This window comes from Delphinapterus leucas, chromosome 21 (genome assembly GCF_059928025.1).
Source record: "Delphinapterus leucas isolate spDelLeu-1000000601 "Yukka" chromosome 21, BTC_Dleu_Yukka2, whole genome shotgun sequence".
Taxonomy (NCBI): domain Eukaryota; kingdom Metazoa; phylum Chordata; class Mammalia; order Artiodactyla; family Monodontidae; genus Delphinapterus; species Delphinapterus leucas.
The window spans coordinates 32,553,187-32,570,866 of record NC_143149.1 but is presented as its reverse complement, the minus strand read 5'-3'; the positions used below and the strand labels follow the sequence as shown (position 1 = coordinate 32,570,866).

General features: G+C 37.7%; 1 protein-coding gene across 2 annotated transcripts in view; it reads left to right on the top strand.

Moving 5' to 3' along the window:
- KAT6A (lysine acetyltransferase 6A) overlaps positions 1-17,680 on the top strand; it is a 110,266-nt gene that overhangs the window by 67,107 nt on the left and 25,479 nt on the right. For both annotated transcript variants that reach the window (XM_022571308.3, XM_022571307.3), the window contains exons 8-9: positions 332-450; positions 13,447-13,562. In XM_022571308.3, the coding sequence (XP_022427016.1) occupies positions 332-450; positions 13,447-13,562 (235 nt within the window). The remainder of the gene's footprint in view (positions 1-331; positions 451-13,446; positions 13,563-17,680) is intronic.

Here is a 17,680-nt window from a genome sequence, read left to right as displayed (position 1 = left end):
TTCAAAATAGACTTCATACTTCTTAGACCTTTTCCCTGTTCTACTTTTATATGTATGTATGTATATACTGAAATATAATCTCTTTTAATGAAGTTTAAGTTTAGTTATTTAGCTAGTATTTTTAAGCAGCTTTAAGTCAATTCAGGGTTTTCATTATAAGGCAAGATATAATATGTACATATTGTTTATTGACTAGTATCTTTCTGGGAGTCAGTTTAATGTTATCCTCTTCTCTTTTATATAAATAATATTAAGACTTTTGAAATTTGTTCTAGTTCATGTACTAAACTGAAGGTAGCATTAATAACGTGAGCCCTTTCTTAATGTGCAGACAATCAGGATGGCTGGGACGGCAAACAAGAAAGTGAGGAACGGCTTTTTGGGAGCCAGGAAATCATGACTGAGAAAGATATGGAATTATTTCGTGATATCCAAGAACAAGCACTGCAGGTAAAGTTGAATATTCAGATGGGACAAACAGTTTGTTCATGGATGAGAAACAGAGGATTAATTGTATTGTGGGTAAAGCAGTAATAGCAATTTATCCATCTGATCTGCAAATAGATGTGGTTTGTGCGTGTGCATAGTTTGCTGGTGTTCTTTTCAAACCCATGATAACTGCTTTGGTTTTGCAGATAAACACATTGCTTTGACTAACAGTATCAAATGAGCTTGGTTTATTTATCAATATTTTCTGTCTTACGTATGAAGAAGAGTTTAGGATTTTACCAACAAACAAAAACCAAGCCTCTCTCAAGTGATAAAACACATATTCATTAATTCAGGAAATATTTATTAAATGCTTCTGCCTTAATCCTTTGTTAACACGTAGCAAGATACAAATGTACAGACACAGAACCTACTTATGTGCCAGATGCTAGAGATGCCAAGGTAAATGACAGGATTCCTTCTCTAGCCAGGAGAGACTTGTAAATAGATAATTTCCTTAATGTGAAAGTTTAATTATAGAATACATGGAATTTGGGGAGTATGGGAGGTAAGTATGTACTTCTTTCTTTCTGGGGAGGTCAGAGGAGGATTCATTGAGGGGAAATACTACTTGAGGTGGTCTTAAGAATGTATAGGAGTTTATCGGGATGACAAGGAATGGGGTCCCGTATAATTAGAAGGAACAGAAGTGTGAAGATTTGAAAATGGGCGGAAATGTGAAGAACATAGGGTGTAGATAATGGCAGAAGAACAGATTGGAAGAGTGCAGGGGTAGATCATAAAGGCTCCTTTGGATTGTGTTTATTTTTCTTTTGTCTTTTCCTTCTTTGCCACCAACTCACTGTGTAAGCCAAGTTGAGTTCTGTCTCTTTTCTTGAAATTAAGAATTTATGAGGCTGATGCTGGGGATTCCTGTTGCATAGGTGAAACTCTTTGGATTAAGAGACCCATTAGTGAATAGACTGTTTATGTAGAGTATTTTTGAAAAATAAAGACAACAGTATAAATATTCAGCAAACATTTACTCGGCATTGCACCGTCTTATGATTTAACCAGGTATGGCTTTGAGTCAGGTAGATCTGAGGTCAAGCCTTGGTCTGTCATTTACTAACTTCTACTTCAGGCAAGTTGCTTAACCTCTGAAGGCATATTCTTTTCCGGACAATAAGTTAAAAAAAAAAAAAAAAGTGTTATAGGTACTGTAGTAGAAAGTTACATGATGTTCAGTGGGAATTCAAAGGAGTTCTTCACTTTTTAAGAACCTTTTTTTTCCCTGAATAAGTTGCAGACATATGCTAATGCCTTTTATTCCTGCTTATTTGTGTGTATTTCCTAAAAACAAGGACGTTCTTATACTTGACCACAGTACAGTCGTCGCATCAGGAATTTAACACCAATGAAGCATGTTACCTAATCTGGAGATTTTAATCAAATTTCACCAGCTGTACCACTAATGTTCTTTATAGCAAAAGGAAAAATAAGCCGTGTCCTGGTCCACTGTCCAGTCTAGGATCATGTGTTTCGTTTACTTGTTGTGTCTCCTTAGTCTCCTTTAACCTGAAACAGTTTCTCAGTCTTTATCTTTCACGCCCTCGACATTTTTGACGTGTGCAGGTCATTTATTTTGTTGAATGTCTTACAGAGGTGACGTGTCCTCGTCAGTGTGTCATACCAGGAGGCACGTAGTAGGTGTTCGTCCTGTTACAAGTGATGTTAACTTGATCACTTGGTTACAGTGGTATCGTGCCTTGTTTCTTCTCTGTGAAATCATTTGCCCTCTGTAATTATTAATATGTATCTTGTGGGAATACACTTTCTGTAAATATCCTGTTTCTTATCAAATTTTACCTGCTAGACTTTGCAGGTTGCTTTAGATGGAATTAGATGATTTTCTAATTCCATCATTTATTTTATGTTTATTAATTGGCGTACTGCTGGAAGGAAGAGCTTTTCCTTCTTCCTGTCTATCAGTCTGTCTATCCATCCATCCATCCCTCCATCCATATGTCTATCTGTCTATCTATGACATGTAGATTCTTAGTTTATGAATTATCTTATCATTTGTTGCTATTGATATTTATTTTGATGCTCAGATTGTTCCAGATTTGGGCAGGGGGAACCTTAAGCCAGCCCCTGTGTCATTCTGACGTGTCTCTGTCATTTTTCCCCCCACACAGATTGAGAACATTTATTGTGATTTTAATCTCTACCTCACCCTTAACTTTGGTTTTTTTGTGTGTGTTACTTTCTCCAATTTATTCTATTCATTTGGTGATTTTTAAAATTGAGGTATAATTGACATATAACATTGTATTAGTTTCAGGTGTACAACAAAATGATTTGATATTTGTACAGTCCATGTTCATATTTACTTTTGGCCACAGCAGTATATCCTAGGCTCTTGTTGTTCTAGTTGTAGATTCAGCCATTTCTCTAAGAATGCCTGGTTCCTTTTATTGGAGAACAGGAGTCAGTAGTAGTTCTGTTCTTTTACTTGCTCAGGCCCAAAGAGGTCCTTGATTATTTTTCTGTCTCATGCTCTGTACATATTCAGTTCATCAGCAAATCCTGTTGGTTCTGCCTTCACAATATATCCAGAATATGACTCCTCCTTTTCCCTTCCACCTCTGTCTTAGCCTAAGCTGCTGGCACCTGCTTGGGCTGTTGTAATGTCTCCAGATCCAGCTACTTGCTTCCACTCCTGTTCCTCACCCCAGTCCTTAGTCTGTATTCTTTATACAGGGCCCGCAGTAAATGTTTTGAAACATACCACTCCTCTGCTCAGAAGCCCTCCAGTGTCTTTCAGTCTTGCTTAGAATGTTTAAAAAGGCCCACCATGACCTTGTGCCTGCCCCCCTCTTCCACGTTGTCCTCCCACTCTTGCCCTTGTTTGCTCTGCTCCAGCCACAGGCCTCCTCCTTTTCCTCAGACACACCAGGCACCCTTCTGCCTTGGAGCCTTTGCACTTACTGCTCCCCGTCTGGATTGCCCTTCCTCTGGCCCAGACGTCTAGTTGGCTCACTCTGTTTAGGTCTCTGCTCCTGTCACCCATCAGAGAGGCCCTTCCTAAATCCCAAACTGAAATAGCATACATTTATCCCCACTGTATCACTCTGTGTCCCCCTACCTGCTTGCTGGTCCTATATAGTACTTATCACTTCCTGAATGTAAATATTTATTTCTAGAATGTAAGTGCCTTGAGAACAGGCACTTTCTTTTTCGTCACTGCTTTATACCAAGTACCTGGAATATAGTAAAGGCTCAGTAAATATGGATGTTTAAATGAAATTTTCTGCTGGGAGAAATGGGCCAGGAGTTGGAATAATAGGAGTGTGAAGAGAAAGATGACTAGAGAGAGTTAAAAGGGGTGCTGAGCCTTGCTGAGACCCAGTGGAGACAATATAAATTTGTACTGACAATAATCTGGCTAATTGTGTGTTTCTTCCAGCATTTTATTAAACTTGTGATTGTCCATGTACGTATCTGGCACCAAAGAAATAACTAGATATTTGAATTCTAATCTGTGCTTATTTTCATTGGCAGTGCACTGAAATTCTGATGATGGTGGTATTTCTGCATGAGGTTCATTCATTTGGAATTCATGTGCCCGGCATGGAACTAGAGCTATAGGCTGAACAAAAAGTCATAGCTTCTGCCTTCATGAAACTTTGCCTCATGAGTGAGACAGATAGTAAACAATCATACAAATAAATCTGTTATTACAAACTGATAAGTAACAGGAAGGAAATAAGAATGCAATGAGAGGTTATAGTAGACACTTCCTGGTCCAGGTGTCTGGGATTCCTCTTTTAGGGCAGTGATAATTTACACAGGGACCTAAAGGTTGAGTGGAAAAGTCAGCAAGGCACAAAACTACTAAGAAGAATGTTCCAGACATAGGAGCTGCCTGTGTAAACGTCTTGAGGCATAAAGGATCTTGGTAAATTTGAGAAACTGAAAGAAGGCCAGTATAACTAGAGTACAGTGAATAAAAGTCACAAAAGATAAAGCTGAAGAGATAAGCTGACGACATAAGTTAGGATTGGGGTTTTTATTGTAACTGTAGTGGGAAACCATTGAATGCTTTTTTTAGAAAATTCTTTTCCATTATGGTTTATTATAAGATATTGAATATAGTTCCCTATGCTATACAGTAGGTCCTTGTTGTTTATCTCTTTTGTATATAGTAGTGTGTATCTGTTATCCCGAACTCCTAATTTATCCCTCCCTGTCCCTTTCCCCTTTGGTAGCCATTAGTTTGTTTTCTATGTTTGTGAGTCTATTTCTGTTTTTTAAATAAGTTTCATTTGTATCATATTTTTTAGATTCTGCATATAAGTGATGTCATATGATATTCGTCTTTCTCTGACTTACTTCGCTTAGTATGATAATCTCTAGGTCCATCCATGTTGCTACAAATGGCATTATTTCATTCTTTTTTATGGCTGAGTAGTATTCCATTGTATATATCCACCACATCTTCTTTAATCATTGAATGATTTTAGAAAGGAAATAGATCAGATTTGCATTAATTTTTTTTTTTTTTTTTGTCCACTCTATGAGGAATGGATTGGAATTAGGCAAGAGTCAAAGCTGGGAAACCAATTTAGAGGCTTTTTCAGTGATCCAGATGGAAGAAGATGGTGACTTAGACTAGAGAGGTGGCAGTGGAAATGGGAGAGAAGTGGATGGATTTAGAATGCATTTCAGAGACAGAGTCAGCAGAACTTGGTGGTAGATTCAGTGTGCAGTGTAAAGGAGCAGGAGGTTGTCAAGGACAGCTCCCAGGCTCTCTGACCTAATGTTAACAGAGAAAGTGGGTTGAAGCCAGTGGGGAGAGTCACTATTGATTAGATTAGATGATGTTTTTAAATAATAGAAGCATTCATAAACATAACATACAAAGTCATTTTTGAGAGCCTAGATATTCTTTAGTAGAAACTGCTTCAACCTTTGTTCCACAAATTTTGCAGGAAGATTTTATTACAGGGTCTTATGCAGTCTTCATAAGAGATAAATAAATGATAAAGGAGTTAATATAGGAATACATCCAAGCAAAAACCCATCATTTATTAAGTACCTACTTTGTTCTAGAAACTATGCTAGGTGCAGGGGCTATGAATGAGACATTGTTTTTATTTTCGTAGAGCTTTTACCATTTAGTAGGAAACGTACTCACAAAAGCAAATCCAATAGTGATGGCTCATAGTGATGATCTTGAACAATTAAATTTTGTGTGATACATTATCTAATTAAGTTGAGCATTATTGAAATGTTTAGCAAGTGCCACCCCCCCCAAAAAAAGTCATCTATTAATTGGTTTTGTTTTGTTTTGTTTTTGTTTTTGTTTTAATTTCAGGAGAAGGATATAGTTTGCCTGGTACTATGTTCCATCATTACTAGCTAGTCAGCGAACACTTCATAAAAAAGAGCCACCTCTAAAAAGAAAAACAGAAGTATAAGAAAGTAGTAGTATAGGCTTTTGTTTGGAATTATATTTCAACAGTGATCTTGTGAGCTTGGAAGAAATGGTTTTTCTTAAAAGATGCATTACCAGAAAGAAGCATTTGTATTCAACTCATTACATTGAAGAGCATAACAGCCTCCCCGAAATATATAGAATGATATTTACATAAAATATCACCAAATAGCACACTATATTTCTATAGTAATTTTAGTGCTTTCTAATTTTGAAGGATTTGATTGTTTTTTTTTGTGGTTCTAGAAAGTTAACAGCATTTTTGAAATCTGTCTGGGCCACTAAAATAATTTTCTTCCTTGCATAAAGAATTGAACAGTTAATTAGAAATGGAGTAAACTAGGTTCAACAACTCTCTTCACCCTATGAGGTAAGGATTGTTATCCCTATTTAATTTAATTAAGTAAGTAATTTTTTTCCTAGAAAAATGTTTATCTTAGCATTAACAAAACATGCATGTAAAAGCATTAACATTATATGCCTAATGTCGCAACTACCTAAACAGTCATTCTCAAGCCAGGATGTACTGCAAAACCACCTTAACCTGCCTAGGCTCTGTTCAAATATTCAGAAACTCCAGGGACTGAGGAGAAGGGGCCCAGGTACAGTATTTAGGAAACACTTGCCAGATGATCTTGTAGTTGGGAACTGCTTTAAGATATATGAGCCTGTTAGCTACAACTAGAATAGGAAAGTCAAGATGCAAAGGCGGTTCTATAACTTTAAGCAGTTAGTTCTCATCCACATTAACTGTCTGAGATTTTTGAAAGTGGTGACAGGTACATAGGTAACCAATGTATAGAGATTGTTTGGCGACTGTTCATCTTCGTTACGTTTTCTGGACAACTGCACACGGATACGGTATGTGACATTCCTTATTCCTTTGGCCCAGCAGCTTTGTTGAGCCTGTTGTCAACGCGCACATCTGGAGTTCCCATCTCCTTCATGGCAAATTTCTGGATTTCTTTGAGTGCCCAAAGGGCATGCTTCTTGAAACCCACTCCATTTTACACAAGGAAACCGAGACTTTTAGTTGAGTGACTTTCCTGAAGTTATGTAACTAGTAATGGTAGAGGTGGATTAGAGCTGGAGCCTGTGTGACTTCCATTTTTGTGCCCCTGATCACAGTAACATCCTGCATTACCTTGTAAAAGACATTACAGAGGCATCAAAATCATAAAGCCTGTACTGAATGCAAGTAGGGAAAGGTAAGATAAACAGCAAACAGTGGCCCAGAGTACCAGTTGATGTAATTTGTTGCTGTATTAAATGATATGGACTGTTCCATATGTTCACAGTATATTCTAGGATTAGTAAGAGTTGGTATGATCTGAGATGGTCACAGAAGAAGCAGGATTTAGGTAAATGAAGAGGATGAGGGCTTACCAGGTAGAGTAAACAACATTAACTTCAGCTTTGAGGAATACAGTGTATATATTATATTAATACAAGAGACATTGTGATTATTGGTCCATCAGGTCAACAGATATTTGAGGGCCTACTATGTGCAGGTCATACTGTGGCGATGATGTAGAAACACAATAGCTGCCTGTGAAGGTGTTATAACACGGGCAGTCCTTGCTTTGCATGGCGCTGTGCTGATGGGGACGCATGAATATCAGAATTGTGTTCGTGCTTCATGCACTCTGTAGCAACTGAGATTGGATCTCAGTTTTGATATGCATAAGTTTCAGTTAACATGGTAGCATGCAAAGCAAGGACCGCCTGTAGTTTAGTCTGAGAGGTAAAACTGCATGGAACATTGTTGGGTAATGGTAAAAAATATATTGAATTACTGGTATAGGGCTGGATTTTAGAGGACTTTGAAAGCTAGTAAGAGGACGTTAGTTTTAGCATGCTGGGGTTTTAAGGTATCTCCATGACTGCTTTTTTTTTTTTTTTTTTTTTTTGCGGTATGCGGGCCTCTCACTGTTGTGGCCTCTCCCGTTGCGGAGCACAGGCTCCGGACGTGCAGGCTCAGCGGCCATGGCTCACGGGCCCAGCCACTCCGCGGCATGTGGGATCTTCCCGGACCTGGGCACGAACCCGTGTCCCCTGCATCGGCAGGTGGACTCTCAAGCACTGCGCCACCAGGGAAGCCCCATGACTGCTTTTTTGTTGCTGGAGTGGACTCCTTGGTACTGCTGAAATTAGGGATGGGAGCAGAGGGCTGTTTTAGTGTCTGCAGGCATTTACCCATTAATTATGAGTCACATATTAAAGGCTGTTTAGATGTATTTTGAGTTCATTCATTTGATGATTTAGCAAAATTTTATTGAGTATTAAGATAGTGGTTAAGAGCCTAGGTATTAGAGATAGCCTGCACGGGTTCAAATCCTGTCTCTGCTGAGTGACCTTGGTCAACCAAGTTACTTAATAGGTTTCTTGAAAGGATTAAATGAATTGATATTTGCAAAGCGCTTAGTATGTCATTCACATCATTTGGGGCGTTGGCCTTAGGTAGGAGACTAGACCATTCATCCATAGCCTTAAGGAAGGGCAGGGTGCATGGCCACAAGGGTAGACATACAGATGTGCGGTGGAAAGCTGTGGAAGCTCTCTTTTGATTGCTTCTTAGAAAGCAAAGGCATTGCTTGAATGTGAAGATGGGGTACAAGGTATTGGAGGCTTGAGAGACAGGAGAAAGTAATGAAATAATCTAGAAGAATAGGAGAGTGAATGGAGTAGGGAAGCATCAAGCGCCCATTGAGGTTAGTGGGTATGAATTATAAATTGAGACTAGTGAGCATGGTTCTGTGTTTTTCTCTAATAGTGTTCAGATATGAGGGTAATAACTTGGATTGTGTTGGAATATTGAATTTAACCAGAGTTGGGATTTTGGTGAATCAGGAGAAAAGCAAGGAAGTTAAGGATGTATGTAAAGATGAGGTACAGTAAAAGACCTTGGAATCTAAGCTGGATAAGAAGAAAAAGAAAGTCTAAGTCCCCATTTCTCCCTCCCCCAGCCCCTGACAACCACCATTCTACTTTCTGTCTATGAATTTAACTACTCTAGGTAGATTTCACATGAGTGCAGTTGTAAAATATTTGTCCTTTTGTGTCGGCCTTATTTTACTTAGCATAATGTCTTCAAGGTTCATCCATGTTGTAATATGTGTCAGAATTTTCTTCCTTTTTAAAGTCTAAATAGTATTCCATTGTGTGTTTGTACCACATCTTTTTTATCCCTTTATCCGTCAATGGACACTTGGGTTGCTTCTGCCTTTTCGACTTATGAATAAGGCTGCTATGAACATGGTGTACAAATAATTGTTTGAGTCCTGGCTTTCAATTCTTTTGGCTGTATTCCCAGAAGTGCAGTTGCTGGTTCATATGATAATTCTGTGTTTAATTTTTTGAGGAACTGCCATACTGTTTTTTTCTGCAGTGGCTGTACTATTTTACATTCCCACCAGCAATGCTCAAGGGTTCCAGTTTCTCCAGATGCTCGTCAACACTTGTTATTTTCTGGTGTTTTGTTTTGTTTTGTTTTTTATAGTAGCAATCCTAATGGGTGTGAAGTGGTATCTCATTGTGGTTTACATTTGCATTTCCCTGATGATTAGTGATGTTGAACATCTTTTCATGTACATATTGGCCATCTGTATGTATATCTTCTTTAGAGTGAAAAAAAATTATAACTCATTTTATAGTAAGATCTTAGTTACCCTAGTTCAATTGTTGGCAAAACATGATCTGAACTGAGTTTAGACTATATATATTCTTTACTTATCCCATTTAATGTGACTATTCATATGCTTTGCTAAAGAAATATTAATGTATCTGATTATGGAGCATTGTCCCAAATCCTACTGAGGCTGTTGATTTAAGATACATATAGGTACTGTAGTACTTCTCTAACAAGAGAAAAATTCAGTATTCCAAAGTACATTCTATTCCAAGGGTTTTGGATAAGAGACTGTGGACATGTAGTAGCTTCATTTCTTTGGAAAACTAAGTTCCAGTTCAAAGAAACTTACACACAAACTTTTGGAATTCAGAAATTAATTAGTTGAGGGCTACCCATACTTTCTATCTCACCTTGTACCCGGTTGGTTCTTTTCTTTCTTTGTGCTTCACTCTTGATATTCCTGTCCTGGAGTTCTTCACCTCTTAACTTCTCTGATCCTTGGCTTCTCTCCCCTCCCCCCATCTATAAAGCAGGCATGTTGTTTCCTACTTTGAGGAATGGATTGTGGGGAATAAATGAGATGACAGTGCGAGGTGCAGAGACTGCACAGTAGGTGCCCCACACATGCTGAGTCTCTTTACTCCTTAAGGTCATGCTCTCTCCACTTTGCAGCATGTGAACTCATTCTTATGCATCTCTTTCATCAGGTAACTTTTAATCCCTAAGGAACAGAATTATTTTTTATCATAGTTTTTATGGGAAAATGTTCAAATACCAGAAGGACATGTCCTCTCTCCACATTTCACATTCTCATACTGATACTAAGGGTACAGTCCTACCCTCCACTCCCACCCCAAAATGTCATTTCCCACAGGGAATGGAAAAGGAAGGTCCGGCAGAGGGAGGGAACAGGGCTGTATTTACATCAGTTGTAATTTTCATTCTGTACCATATCTAGACTTGGGGGTCTCTGTGTGCAAGAGTGGTCTCTATATTGGAAAATATAAATCAGTCATTTGACAGAAGTGGAGTTTTTGCAGAAGAGTAACAGTCTTTTCTCAAATTGCTGGTAATAAAAGTTTCATTATCTAGAATAGGTATATTTAAAGTTACCTTTTGATTTAGCCCAATTACTAGTGCATTTAGTGCCCCCCTTACTTTCTTAGATTAAAAAGTCCATTCTGGCCCAGAATATATGTTATGTTTTAAAGATTTTGGCGTATTCAAATGAGAAGGAGGGCACAGAGTGGCAGAACCTGAGTTAAAAGTTTAAAAAAATGTTGTGCCCTTGATTATATTAGATATCTGCTACTTTGAAAGCTGCATGTTTAATGAAATTTTGACTGAAATTTAAAAATAAAATGATTTAGTAAAGATAACCTTGTAATTCAGATTTGACAATTTGAATTTGGCAAGGACTAGATTAATGAGTGGTATAGATGCAGCTGTTACTTCCTCACTGCACAGGGCCTTTGTTAATTTCCAGACCTTGGTAAAGGGAAACACACTGGCTCAGAGGCTTCTTTCCCAAGGGAGCTGGAGGTCGTGGAGCCCTGTGGCTGTGCGCATCTCGCACAGTGGGGGAAGGCGAGAGCTGCGAAGGCAGAGGAAGTCTGCTCTGAGTCTGGTTTTACATAGACTCTCCTAGTGACGGCGACGTGCAGACAGTTGTACTGGGGCTGGGTATCCACTTTTGCGTTGGGCATCCACCTGGAGGAGCGCCGGGCAGCGGATGGGAAAGCTCTCACACAACAGGCGGTGCCGGAGCAGGTGCATGGTCTCACCTTTCGTGCTTCCTGCTTGATCCTTGGCTCAGGAAGTTAGATTTGGTTTCTGATATTGGTTATTATGATATTTTCTATACTACTATCCTTGTTGTTTTGAGCTGTGAAGATAGGCTAAAAGATACTACTTTATGAATTAGAATACATGATTCTGGAATGTAGTTTAAAGAACAGTGTGTTTAAAACCTTTTGCAGAGTTCTGTTTTGGTTTTCAGAAATGAAAAAAATCTTATTTTAACCCTGTCTTGTGTTTTTCTTTTTGATTTTTGCCTTTGGAAGAGCCTCAGTACTCCTTGGTGTCATAACGCAGTTTATCCAACTAATAGATGTTTGTCTTTTGTTTTGAGGTGTCTGAGGAAGAGGTGAGGTTTCACCTGGCTGTGTTCCAGCATGAAACCTGAGATAAGTCCCTTGGCCTTTTATAAAAGGGAATGGTTAGAAAGACCAGAGAGTTCTCAAATGAGTTGTGGTGAAAAGGCTTCTTCCTTAAATGAATTTATATGAAAAGTGAATAAAAACCTCTGAATTTTTTTTTAGTTTTGTTAGAAGGGGTGTGTGTGTGTGTGTGTGTTTGTCACGAGCTCCAACAAGGGACTTTAGTAATCTCTGTGATTTTTAAAGCATAAAGTTGAAGGATAATTTTGGTTGCTCGTTTGAAGAGTTATTAATACTTGTGTTTGATTAGGCTAAATTCTAGCTCCTTTTTTTTTAAAAAAAGTCATTTAATAGACTATCCATAATAAATATACATGCATATATATTATATGTTATATGCATAACACACACAGGGGCATACCTTGTTTTATTGCACTTCACTTTATTGTGCTTCATAGATAGTTAGGTTTTTACAGATTGAAGGCTGTGGCAGCTCTGAGTTGAGCAAGTGTATCAGCACCACTTTTCCAGCAGCATTTGTTCACTTTGTGCCTCTGTCACGTTTTGGTAATTTTTGCAATATTTCAGACTTTTTCATTATTATTATATTTGTTCTCATGATCTGTTATGGTGACTTGCTGAAGGCTCAGATAATGGTTAGCATTTTTTAGCAGTAAAGTATTTTTTAATTAAGGTACGTCCGTTGTTTTTTTTAGACATAATGCTATTGCAAACTTAATAGACTAGACTATAGTGTAAATAGCTTTTATATGCACTGGGAGACCAAAAAATTCGTGTGACTTGCGATATTCACTTCGTTGCTGTGGTCTGGAGCGGAATCCACAGTATCTCCGAGGTATGCCTATATACATGTATACATGTATGAATCTTGCTGTAGTGGATGCAGGGCAGATCAGATTCCCCTTGAATTTAAGCTTTTAAAACCTGATCCTTGTAGTCAATAGCAGTGGCTTATATTTGAGCTGCTGCTGTGGAAGTCCTCAACGCTTTACAAGTTATTCTTTTTTTAAGATAGTGTAGTTCAGGTTATTGCAGGGATGGGGGTATAGAAATTATTTTAATTATATACAGAAGATAGATAAAAAGGGATAAAAGTGTGTGTTTAACAGAGTATTACTTTCTTTGGTTAAACCTATGAAAAGCCACTAAGAAGGGTATTTTAGGGGCAGTGTAAAATGAAGACTCTTACTTGTTTTGTCATATTCCTTAATATCTGTTTTCACAAACCGGAGGATGATTCCTTTCTGTACGTGCTCACATGTTGAGTAGGTGGTTGCCGTTGCTGTCACTTGGGACACTATACATGTGATCTCGGCCAGTGGGCAGCAAGCACTCCTCCCCACCCCTGACTTTATATCCCCAAGTGCTGGCAGGGTCTCTTTAACAACTAAGTGATTAAGGAGTGAGTTTAGTTGAGGATATTCACAGTATTATTAAATGTGGAAACTGCAATGTCACCAACTGCATTTGGTTCTAAGAGATTTATTAGCATTTTTATTCTTCATTTGGATGCTCTATTTAAAGGATAATACAGCTTATTTCAAAACTTACTAGCTTGTTCCTGGCTTTTTAACTTTTCCTGTGGAATCCTGAGAAGGCGACACTTAGATTCAGATGGGTTTTTTTTGTTTTGTTGGTTTTGTTATCTGTCTCAGTGTATTTAATTTAACTAACTTATGTAATTAATGTATTTTCTCACTGCACAGAAAGTTGGAGTGACCGGTCCCCCTGATCCACAAGTCCGCTGTCCCTCTGTTATTGAGTTTGGGAAGTATGAAATCCACACCTGGTACTCTTCTCCATATCCTCAAGAATACTCAAGGTATGTTTCAAGAGACCATTAACTTTCTGTTCTTAGATTCATAGAACTTCAGCACTAGAAGGGATCTTGGAGACACTGTAGTGCAGTTCATGTTTTTACATTTGAAAAAACTGGTTGGTTTTAAATGTCCATAATAGCAGCATACGTTGGCAGCTACTTAATCTCAGTTGGCTTTAGATTTTCTTTGCTGTAACCTGTCCAAAAGCTGTTACTTAAGATTGGAAACCCGACACATGGTCAGAATGAAAGGGGAACATTTTTTGTTTATGAGAAATTTGCCTTCATACTTTCACACTAAGAATATTTTTAAAGGGAGATTCTTATTTTTAACTATAAATAAAGTTTCACTGAGTAGCCTTTTATTTAAATTTTTATAATTTAACGAACTTAGTAAATAATTTGTTTTCCCAGGAGTAATTGGACAAATATTACATATAAATGGCTTGGGTTTCTAGATATAAAAACTGGTCAGTCACCAGCTTTTTGGGGTAAGGCAGCATGCCAGATTTGTTTCATGACTCAACTCTGACATTTATAAGCTACGTAACCTTAGGAGTTACCCAGCTACTTGTTACCTCAGTTTCCTCATCCGTAAAATAGAGATAACAGTAGTTCTTCATGAGGTTTATTGTGAACATTAAATGAGTTGAAATATGTAAATCACTTCAAAATGGTGAGTGCCCAGTAATGTCAGTTATTATTACTTTTTTCTTTTAGGGTTGAAATTGAAAGAGTTAAAGTAAGATTTGGTCAGAAAATTAAATACTGGCCTACCATTTGAAGTACAGCAGTCATATTAATTCTTTCTTTAATCCATAAGCTACGTATGCCTCAGTTTCCCATTTAGCAGAGTGTTATGAGAAATAATAAATTACGGTGCTCTGTGGGTTAAACACGTATTCAGAGTACTCATTATATAACTTCTTACCTATCTAGTAACATGGTTTGTCTAAAATGTTAGCCAAAATAATTATACTGACAGTGATTTATTTAGTGCTTTATAGTATACACAGTGCTTTAATAGGGGTTATTTCTAAGAAGCTGGGAATAGGCCAGTATAATCTGTTAAAAAACTAGAACTCAGTATTTTTTTAAACTTTCCATGTAACTTAATAACTTGCTTGTCTGGTTTCCAAGTCTAACAGAAATAGAAAAATAAGAATGAGAATGTTCTTACAGACCTAGATCTCAGTGACCAAAAGAAAAAGAGAGAGAGAGAGAGAGAAAGCAAAACTCCAGGAAACTAACATAAAGCTTATGAAACACAGCAAACTGAGACCCATTTATTGTAGAGTCAGCTCCAAACTCTGTGGTAGATCTTTAAGGCAGCATTCTGTTTATTTCATGGAAGAACAACAATCTGAGTTTGTTAAAAAGATTAAATTATATTTATATATTATTTTATGTATATATGTTAAAAGAGGGAAGGAAGTTCCTCAACTACCTACAGAACACAGGTATTCAGTGCAATTTCCTCCTCAGGAGTTCTGGGTAGCCAGGATATTGTATGATCAAGAACAGCAAAGTTGAGGAATTAATTCCTTCATTAAAATAAATTATTTTAATAAATAAATTATTTAAAGTAAATTTTTTTTTTGTTTTTTTTTTTGCGGTATGTGGGCCTCTCACTGTTGTGGCCTCTCCCGTTGCGGAGCACAGGCTCCGGACGCGCAGGCTCAACGGCCATGGCTCATGGGCCCAGCTGCTCCGCGGCATGTGGGGTCTTCCCGGACCGGGGCATGGACCCGTGTCCCCTGCTTCGGCAGGCGGACTCTCAACCACTGCGCCACCAGGAAAGCCCAGTTAATAGTAATTTAAAATAAATTATTGCCGTTTTTAAGTGAGCTGTCCAAATCACAGGAGTGCTTCACTTAGAAAAGAAAGCTTGTCCAACACATGTGTCACCTGTTCCAGGGATTGTAGTGCAGAGATTAGAACCACAGGCACCGTCTCTCTTCCCCCCAGGGGGAGGAGAGGAACTCCATTTACTAAGGAATGGAGATAGAAGATGAGAATGGACCCAACCATGAGGCTGTTGACTTTAAGATATTAAGCCTCATCAAAAATGTGCTTTTTGTTCTGATGAGGTTGTCACTAGAACGTGACTTCTTAACCAGCTTTGAGGGAATTAGTTATCAGTGAAAGAATGAACAAACACTGCCAGCAGAAAAATAAATAACCAGAAAAGTATAATAGGAATTGTAATAGAAAGCAGCAATAGGGTAAGAACTGGAAAATTCATCAACTTTCTTAAGTAGAATTTTAGACATTTTCTATTCATTTTCTTATCCACCATTGTGGAGGGTTCCCTGAATTTTGCATCAGAAAATATTCTGTAATTTAATAAGCTCTTTAGTATCTATAATTGTGATCTTTTTCTATCTATTCATAATTTTAAGTACATTGTTAGGAAACCACATAATCTATTTAAAATGAGTTTAGGTTTGTTTCACTTCTGAGTTCTTTTAAACTTGAGTTGGCTAAAATGTTTAGAGATCTTATGTTTTCCAAACAATAAACCTGTATTTTTACTTTGTTAATGACTATTATTCTCTGCTAAATTACTTCAAATTATTTTCTTGTTGTTAAAGGTTTTAAACACTTTTTAAAAAATTCCAAATCCTAAAGCATGCAAAATAGGACAGTTGGAGCAAAAACAAAAACGATCACAGGAGGAAAAATCTTTTGGGAAGTGGGATTATGCATTGTCTCCCATAATATTCAGATATTTGTGTGTGTAGTGTATGTTAAGTAATATTGCATCCATGACTTAAAAAAAAAAAACAAAGCGAAATGAAACAACAGCAATGAAGCAATAATGCTGCTTCATTTGGAGCAGTATGATTAAGTCTCAGATGTTGAAAAATAGAAACCAGAGTTTTAACCCTAGGTTTCTCCAACAGGGCCATGTTATGCACACACATGGAAGACAGGTCCATAGAGGGCCCTGCTCTGCCTTTAAAAACATGACATTGATGGGCTAGAGGCAAGAGGAACTGTGATCATGGGATAGCCTCTACTCCTGAGCTGCTTAGAGCCTAGCTTCTTAATGACCTCTTTGCTGCAAGATCATATTAAGATCCTAAGAAGGCAGATTCCCACATTATTGAGTAGCTTAGGAACCTTGCTCTACCTTTTGATCCTGTTCCTGACTTGATTTGATGCGTAGATTATGTACAGCCCCAGTTACTAAAGAACAGCATCCTTGAAGTCCTTGAATGCCCATTAAATGATGACATAAAATGGATGAAAGGAGAATAAAAATATTCATAGTATTAATTATAAATAATAGCAGCTATAGTTACCATTCACTGAGCTTGCTACTGGACTAAACATCTCTGGAATAATTCTGTGAGGTGGATATTGCTTTCTTTGTTTTACAGCCTAGGGCCCCCAGCAAACATATTCAAGACCATACAGTTTATAAGTGGCAGAACCAGGATTTAATCCCACTTTTCTCTTACCATATAGCCATAACCTTTAACCTCTCTGCTTCACTACTCCATATAGCATTGATATCTAGATTGATCTTAGATGGCTTGTACCATAGTCTTTGACTCAAGTAGTATTTGATATAATTTTTATTGTATTAAAATTTTACTACAAGTTGACCTGTTATAAAAGTCACACAAACTGCTACTATCTTGGGCAATGTTCAAAAGCCAAGAAGGTATTGTAGGAACTTCTAGGAAGAATATTTGCATCATCCTAGAAGTAAGGGAAACAATAAGCTGCAGCCCAGTCCTGACTTCATAGACTGTGGTGTCCATATAATGGGTGACTTTAAAATTGAATGTCAAGTATGGGGGCTATACCCCATGATGCAGCTAATCACAGTGACCATACACCAACTTGATAGTCAAGGCCGAGGTGCTCTCAGGAAGAAGATGACAGAAAGGAGCACCCAGCAGTATTCTTTAGGGCAGGGAGTATTCATAATCTCAATAACTGCATTTCATTTCATGTGATCTAATGTTTTTCCTATATGATAATATCTTTTCAATGAGAGAACTGCAGCCATTTGTACTATTACAAGAAGAAATATTTTGTTTTTTCCTTGAGTTTTATTGGATGATTCCCTTTAGACTAACAGTGTCATCCCAGTAGGCTTGGTTTTA